An 8,659-nucleotide genomic window follows, 5' to 3' on the forward strand; every position below is an offset into this window, starting at 1 on the left:
GTGTTAGCCAGGATGGTCTCGATCTCCTGACCTCGTGATCCGCCCATCTCGGCCTCCCAAAGTGCTGGGATTACAGGCTTGAGCCACCGCGCCTGGCCCCCTCTTCTTGTTGAATAGAATTTTCCACTGAGATACAGAGTCAGAGCATTGATAAAAAAAAATACAAGCCAGCTTAAGTTCCACCTCTTGTTTTCTTTATTTCCTGTATTCTTGATGCTCTGGCCACTTGGGGCCTTAATCCTGGAAAGACTGCCCCTCCCAGGGCAAGCTAATGCACAGATGATAAATTCCACTTGCAAGCATGCCTTTCATATATAGACCAACAAATCCAGAGCCCATACGCCCAGCTATCTCCTTCATCAAACTCTCATACACCAATTCAATATTCCTCTGCCCTAACTAGACAACTAGGAATCACCCCTAGAGTCCAGAGACCAACAAACTTACTCAAATTATCCAATCCTAAACTTACCAGTGTGCCTACCCCTGCCTTGTCCATTCCTTCCCATGAAAACCCCCAGTAAAAGCTCTGGGCCATGCTCTGCCCTCACCCCCTCTGCCTCCTGATACACCTGGGTACTTCCCTTTTTTTTTTTGAGATGGTGTCTCATTCTGTCACCCAGGCTGGAGGGTAGTGGCGCGATGTTACCTCACTGCAAGTTCTACCTCCCGGGTTCACGCCATTCTCCTGCCTCAGCCTCCCAAGTAGCTGGGACTACAGGCGCCCACCACCACGCCCGGCTAATTTTTTGTATTTTTAGTAGAGACGGGGTTTCACCGTGTTAGCCAGAATGGTCTGGATCACCTGACCTCATGATCCACCCGCCTAGGCCTCCCAAAGTGCTGGGATTACAGGCGTGAGCTCCCACGCCCGGCCTACACCCAGGTGCTTCTTTAGGTGACCCTGCATGCCATGCCACGCCTCCTGTTCCTGGGATCTGTGTATAAACTTTTTCCTTCGTGACAATCATTTCCATGTCTGCCTGTCTCACCATGATTGATTAAAAGAAATCCCAAGCGCAGCATTTTAACACAAGGATCCTAAAATGCTCCATACGCTGTATTTGAAGGATACGTTTCTTAAGTCTCCTTTAATGTGTAGGATTCCATTTTTGTCTTTTTTTTTTTTTGACATGTATTCGTTAAAAAAATAGGCCATTACTTCTGCAGAATTTTCCAAATTTTGCATTGGTTGTTTGCTTCTTTGTGTTGTTAATTTGTTCTTTTATTCCCCATGTTTCCTGTAAACTGGTAATTAGGTTTGGAGACTAACTTGTACTTCTCAGTTTTGGGGGGGCGGGGCAAGAAAACTTCACAGGTGTCCACAGTGTGCATCCATTTCCTTATATCAAGTGCATCTGGCTGATCTCATTTAGATGTTAATATAGTGTCCTGTCATTCTGCTCCACGCATTATAAGCTTCCTATCCATTTTTCACCTAATCGTCTTCACATCCACTGCTATCACTACGAAAATCCATGATTTTGTAAAATTAAAGAGTGTCATTTTCAAAGTCTATCATTCATTTGACCTTTTTTTTTGTTTTTTGTTTGAGACGAAGTCTTGCTCTGTCGCCCAGGCTGGAGTGCAGCGTCCCGATCTCGGCTCACTGCAAGCTCCGCCTCCCAGGTTCAGGCCATTCTCCTGCCTCAGCCTCCTAAGTAGCTGGGACTACAGGCGCCCACCACCATGCCCGGCTAATTTTTTGTATTTTTAGTAGAGACGGGGTTTCACCATCTTAGCCAGGATGGTCTCCATCTCCTGACCTCGTGATCAGCCTGCCTCAGCCTCCCAAAGTGCTGGGATTACAGGTGTGAGCCACCGCGCCCGCCTCCTTTGACCTTTTAACCAGTTGGAATTCTCTAATAAACAACTTTCCTTCACCAACTTTTGGTTGCCTTGAAATATGGTTCGTAAAGGATAGGCAAGGTAAATATTCTATTCTTTTCCTTTGTTAATAATGCTCTAGTATACTCCATAACTCATCAATGCATTTGGTTCAGGAAAAAAAAAAAAAGCTGAAAGGTTGGAGTGCCCATGATAAAACGACACAGGAGCCAATTTGAGGGGATTGCCATTGGCCAAATACAGGACAATTTAGCATTTAAAAAAACTACAATCAAGTAATTAAAAAAAAAATTAATGGAGCTTTATAATAAGGTGATTTTTGATTTCCAAAGTTTCATGTTATCCTTTGTCAATTTTTAATATTGACTGCGGCCAGAGAATGCTGATTGTAGATTTTTTTTTTTTTTTGAGACAGGGTCTTGCTGTGTCACTCAAGTTGAGTGCAGTGGTACAATCACAGATCACTGAAGCCTCAACTCTTGGGTTCAAGTGATCCTCCCACCTCAGCCTCCCAAGTAGCTAGGACTACAGGCATGCACCACCATGCCCAGCTAATTTTTAAAGTTTTTTTGGTAGAGACAGGGTCTCATGATGTTGCCCAGACTGGTCTCGAACTTTTGGCCTCAAGCAATCCTCCTTACTTGGCCTCCCAAAGTGCTGGATTTACAGGCATGGGCCACCTCACCTGGTCTAGGATAACTGTTTTTTTAATTAACAAATTGGAAAGGAATTCCTTACTTTCAATATTTTAATGAGAATAAGATATCTCAAGTTCAATGAAGGATAAATGTTGGTGGAAGGCATTTCTATATTCATTATGCCCATAGCCTTTAGTATGATTTATCTAAAAAGAAATATTAAATATGATAATAAAAGAAAGTTTACTGGCTTAAAATGACAACCATTTTATTATCTCTCATGTTTTTGTGGGTCAGAAATTTGGGCAGGGGCTCAGCTGGTCAATTCTTCCATTCTACGTGGCATCAGTTGATGTTACCAAGTCACTCAGTCGCATTTAGCTGGTGGCTGGTCTGGTGGATCCAAAATTTCACTCAAATGTCTGGTATCTTGGAGGATGTCAAGAAGACAGGGTTCAGCAGGTGCCTCTCCCTCTCTACGTAGTTTCTGGGCCTCTTCATGTGGTCTCTTCAGCAAAGTAGCCAGACTCTGTAACATGACAGTTCTCTCATTTCATGAGATGAAGTAACTCTACCAGTAAAGTCTGAGTCAAGAAACCAACACAGCAATACATCTACCATATTCTACGGGACGAAGTAGTCACAGAGTCTGCCTATATACAACAGAGGGATGTAAATCCCACCTCTTGATTGAAAGAGTGTCAAATTGCTGCACTCTTATATGACCATTTCATAAATAAAAAAATTAAAGCACAGAGCAGTTAAGTGTCTTGTCCAGTATGACACAAAGTGATGGGATAGGGATTACGATAAGTATCTTTCTCATTCTTATAACAGGATTAGTTTTTAGAACAAATGCGCTGAAGTTTCAGGTTTGAGTGATGATGGAATACAATACATTATCACACTCTTTTAATGGTATAAAATCTCTAATGCCAAGTCAGTTGCATGTATGGAGCAAAAAAGATTAATTACTACATTCATAGAATGTTCTATTACACAGAAGTTGAAAAGGCTTTCTTAGATTTTTACATTATGAATTTTCAGATGATGAGTAAGGTGTGAATGTTGCCTAAAGGCCTTCTTACATTCCTTGCATTCATAGGGTTTCTCACCAGAATGAATTCTCAGATGTTGAATAAGGGATGAATTAAGCCTAAAGGCCTTCCTACATTCCTTACACTCAAAGGGCTTTTCACCAGTATGAATGCTCTGATGTAGAGTAAGTTTTTGGCGCAATCTAAAGGCCTTGCCACATTCCTTACATTTATAGGGTTTCTCACCAATATGAATACTCTGATGCTGTGTGAGTTGTGAAAGTAGTCTAAAGGCCTTCCCACATTCCTTACAGTCATAGGGCTTAACACCAATATGAATACTCTGATGTGAAATAAGTTGTGAGTAGCGACTAAAGGCTTTCCAGCATTCCTTACATTCATAAGGTTTTTCACCAGTATGAATTCTGTGATGGAGAATAAGATGATAACCACGGCTGAAGGTCTTCCCACATTCCTTACATTCATAGGGCTTCTCACCAGTGTGAATTCTCTGATGCAGTGTTAGTTGTTGCCGCACTCTAAAGGCCTTTCCACATTCCTTACATTCATAGGGTTTCTCACCAGTATGAAGTTTGTGATGTACTCTAAGACCAGAGCCACACAAAAAGGCCTTCCCACATTCTTTGCACTCATAGAGCCTGTCAGCACTATTAAGCTTCTGATGCCGAGTCAGGTGTGCGTACTGTCTAAAGGCCTTTCCACACTCTTTACACACATAGGGTTTCTCACCAGTATGAATCCTCTGATGCAGAGTAAGTTGTCCTCGTACCCTAAAAGCCTTCCCACATTCTTTACATTCATAGGGCTTCTCACCAATATGCATTTTCTGATGTACTCTAAGATCTGCACCACATATGAAAGCTTCCCCACATTCCTTACATTCATAGAGTTTTTCACCAGAATGAAGTCTCTGATGTCGAGTAAGGTGTGCGGTCTGTCTGAAGGCCATCCCACACTCCTTACATTCATAGGGTTTTTCACCAGTATGAATTCTGTGATGAAAAGTAAGCTGTTGGCGCACTCTGAACGCCTTCCCACATTCCTTACATTCATAGGGTTTATCGACAAAATGAAGTCTCTGATGTGAAGTAACAGATGTGCGTTTCTGGTAAGAGGACACCTTTTCAGATGGCATTTTCACGCTACTGAAGTATCCTTCTTGAGGTCTCTCCTGTCCTTCCATTTTTCCTGTGGATTCCCAATCATGTTTTAAAATGAGACCCTTAAGGCCATGGTTTTTAATTCTTTCCATTATCTTCCACGGGGATAAATTTATTTCATAAATGTCATTTTCTAAAGATAACTTCTTGGTTTCATACTTGGTCTCCAAATCTAAAATGAAACAAGAAAGCAAACACATGCTGTTTTCTTTTACTAAAAGAAGCAACATTTCTAATGTAGAAATAAAAGACAACAAAAGTAATCCTCAACCAAACTCTAAAATTGGTTACACAATTTGGAAAGAAAAAAAAAAGCCAAAGGGAACATCAGGAAAAATGAGAGTTCATACAATATAGCAGGATTGGTGATTAAGTAAACATTTTAAGTCAGTGGTTCTTATATTGAGGTGTGGATCAGTAGCTGGTTACTAACACTGAGGTTTAGACACCACCCAAACCACCTGGATCAGACTCTGCAGTCCTAGAAGGATATTTAATATTCTCTACACGATAATTCTGATGAAGATGAGAGGTTGAGAATCTATACTTACATTTTTTTCATCTTTCGTCATTCTTAGAATCCAGTCAAGCTCACTGTGGTTAAGAAGGCTTACCTACATCATGTGATCTCAAACCAGTATCCCCTTTACTGCTCCCTGGAGAGGTCTCCTTGAAGACCTCACATGTCCTAACTTACTTCCATCTCTTAGGACTCTTCACAGTCTGTTCTATCTCCCACAAATCTCCTGACTGGGCTCTTTGCATGGCTGGCTCCTTTCATCCTGACATCTTAGATTAAAAGTCATTTCCTTTAAGGTTGACCCTATCGATAGTACCTAGATCCATGTTGCTATTCTCTATTCCTTGCCTTTATAATAGTTCTCAATTTAAAATTTATATATTTATTAACTTCTCCAATTGTCATACTGTTTATTCTTACCTATAAACCCCCTCAAGGACAGAAACAATCCCTAGTTAACTCTACATTAAGTAATAAATGATAAGCATATAATAGGTTTTACTCATTTAATTCCCATAGCTATATACTTGTTCTAAATGTATCTCTCTGCCTCTAGTCTCTCATGCCTTACTACAATGATTAAATATTCTCTTTATTCATCCAAGGTAGCCCAGCTAAATACAAGAATGGAAATAGGTGGCTATATATTCCTACGCATCTGCCACCGCTTATGCCCTTACCTATACAGTGCACTGCCCATTTGCTCCTTCACATAGCTATGGGTAACTTTTTCTTTGTTTCTACACCATAGCAAAGGTATTGAGGAGTTCTACCTACTCAATCTCCCCTTCAACTTACTCTATTACTCATTCATTTGACAAATGTTCAACTGGTTTTGTTCTTTCCTCCCACTGCTCAAGTTTTCTCCTTTCCATTCCCTCACAGTCAAGGCCATTCCTGTATTTTTAGGAAATGTGTATCAGTGATTTTTTAGACAGGAAAACACATCTGTATCTTATTGAAGTTCTTTTGAAATTCATGGCACAAAAAGATAGGATATGCTTGTAACTCAGTAATGTGGACAAAAGTAATGTGCATGTTCAAATGCTGCAGTCATCTGAATGTGAAGGACTTGCTAAGAAACGTCACATTAGATGTAGGCCAGAAGATAGCAAGCCAGCAACAGGAACAGCCAGAGGAAAATCTACGTGCTGAATGAGTTGTGTATGAGAAAGAAACAGGATGAGGTTTTCAATTATGACATTGTGGTCTCTGTTAAAAAGCTGAAATCTAGACACACAACTAGGAGTTAGCAAAAAAAAAAAAAAGGTTGAAATCATATAGACATTTTCTAGTAAAACTAGAAATTAATAACAAAATTTTAAAAATTAAAAGTAAAATCTACCTGAAAATTCAAAAGTCTATATTAAATAACTCTTAGGTCCATAGGAAAATAAGATCTGAAACAGTATTTTTGTTTTTGTTTGTTTGTTTTTTGAGACAGACTCTCACCCTGTCACCCAGGCTGGAATGCAGTGGTGTGACCTCGGCTCACTGCAGCCTCTACCTCCTGGGTTCCAGTGATTCTCCTGCCTCAGCCTCCCGAGTAGCTGGGATTACAGGAGTGTATGTACCACCACACCTGGCTTTTTTTTTTTTTTTTTTTTTGTATTTTAGTAGAGACAGGGTTTCACCATGTTGACCAGGCTGGTCTCAAACTCCTGACCTCAAGTGATTCTCCTGCCTCCGCCTCCCAAAGTGCTGGGATTACAGGCATGAGCCAGGGCACCTGGCTGTATTTTTGTTTTTTTGAAAATAATGGGAGGCCGGGTGCAGTGGCTTACACCTGTAATCTCAGTACTTTAGGAGGCTAAGGCAGGAGGATTTCTTCAGCCCAGGAGTTTGAGACCAGTCAGGGCAACATGGCAAGACCTCATCTCTAAAAAAAATAAATTAAAAAATTAGCTGGGCATGGTGGTGTGCTATAGTCCCAGCTACTTGGGAGACTAAGGTAGGAGAAGTGCTTGAGCCCCGGAGGTCAAGGCTGCAGTGAGCTCTGTCTATGCCACTGCACTCTAGGTTGGGTGACAGAGCAAGACTCTTGTTTCTTTAAAAATAATAATAATAATAATAATAATAATAATAATAATAATAATAAAGTCTACATTTTGGAAACTTCCATATAAGTATCTATAAAATATAACCATAGTGCTTATAAGAAAATGTAAAAACTAAAACACAGCAAAAGTGAAAAATATCATTAAAAGTCTCACTCAAAAAAAGAAAATAAAATTAAGCTGAAGCAAAGCAGAAGAAAAATATTAACCAATATAAAAGCAGAATCAGAATACAGAAATAGAAGTAATAAAGCATAAACAATTTTTTTTTTTGAGATGGAGTTTTGCTCTTGTTGCCCAGACTGAGGTGCAGTGGCGTGATCTTGGATCGCCGCAACCTCCACCTCCCGGTTCAAGCGATTCTCCGGCCTCAGTCTTCCAAGTAGCTGGGATTACAGGCACATGCCGCCATGCCCAGCTAATTTTTTGTATTATTAGTAGAGACAGGTTTCATCATGTTGGCCAGGCTGGTCAAAAACTCCAGACCTCAGGTAATCCACCCGCCTTGGCCTCCCAAAGTGCAGGGATTACAGGCGTGAGCCACTGCGCCTGGCCTCATAAACCAGTTTTTTAATCAACAAAATATAAACCATGGTTAAGATATTGAAAACAGCAAGAAAGTACAGACATAGAAATAAGAACAAAGTGAAAATGATCATGAATACAGAGGACAGATGACTATGCTAATAAATCTGAAAACATAGCTAAAATGGATAATTTGTTGGGTTTTTTCTTGGTTTTTGGTTTTTGAACGGAGTCTCAGTCTGTCACCCAGGCTAGAGTTCAGTGGCGTGATCTCTGTTCACTGCAACCTCCACCTCTGCCTGCCGACCCCCACCCCGCCCCACTGCCTTCAAGCAATTCTCCTGCCTCAGCCTCCCAAGTAGCTGCAATTACAACCGCATGCCACCGCACCCGGCTAATTTTTGTATTTTTAGTAGAGACGGGGTTTCACCATCTTAGCCAGGCTGGTCTTGAACTCCTGACTTCATGATCTACCCACCTCAGCCTCCCAAAGTGCTGGGATTACAGGCATGAGCCACCGTGCCCAGCCTAAAATGTGTAATTGTTTAGAAAAATATAATTTATCAAAACTGACCATAGATGAGAGAGATATTAATAAAATGTTTGATCAATTCCCATAGAGCAAATAGAGAATGTGGTCAGACTTACTATCCCTTTTCCCAAAAATAAAGCTTTACAAAACTTACTTAAGCTTAAAGATAGGCTATCAAAATTCTTTTTCTTTTTTTTTTGAGACGGAGTCTTGCTCTGTCACCCAGGCTGGAGTGCTGTGGCCGGATCTCAGCTCACTGCAAGCTCCGCCTCCCGGGTTTATGCCATTCTCCTGCCTCAGCCTCCCGAGTAGCTGGGACTA

The 8,659-nt window shown here is 40.9% G+C and overlaps 1 protein-coding gene across 3 annotated transcripts in view; it reads right to left on the reverse strand.

The window, feature by feature from the left end:
- Nucleotides 1-2,733: 2,733 nt before the first annotated feature.
- The window catches only part of ZFP82 (ZFP82 zinc finger protein), a 25,409-nt gene continuing 19,483 nt past the window's right edge, over nucleotides 2,734-8,659 (reverse strand). For all 3 annotated transcript variants that reach the window (XM_023195823.3, XM_023195824.3, XM_023195826.2), the window contains one exon: nucleotides 2,734-4,876. In XM_023195823.3, the coding sequence (XP_023051591.1) occupies nucleotides 3,507-4,876 (1,370 nt within the window). In that variant the 3' untranslated portion in view covers nucleotides 2,734-3,506. The remainder of the gene's footprint in view (nucleotides 4,877-8,659) is intronic.

The sequence above is a fragment of the Piliocolobus tephrosceles genome, chromosome 21 (assembly GCF_002776525.5).
Source record: "Piliocolobus tephrosceles isolate RC106 chromosome 21, ASM277652v3, whole genome shotgun sequence".
Taxonomy (NCBI): Eukaryota; Metazoa; Chordata; class Mammalia; order Primates; family Cercopithecidae; genus Piliocolobus; species Piliocolobus tephrosceles.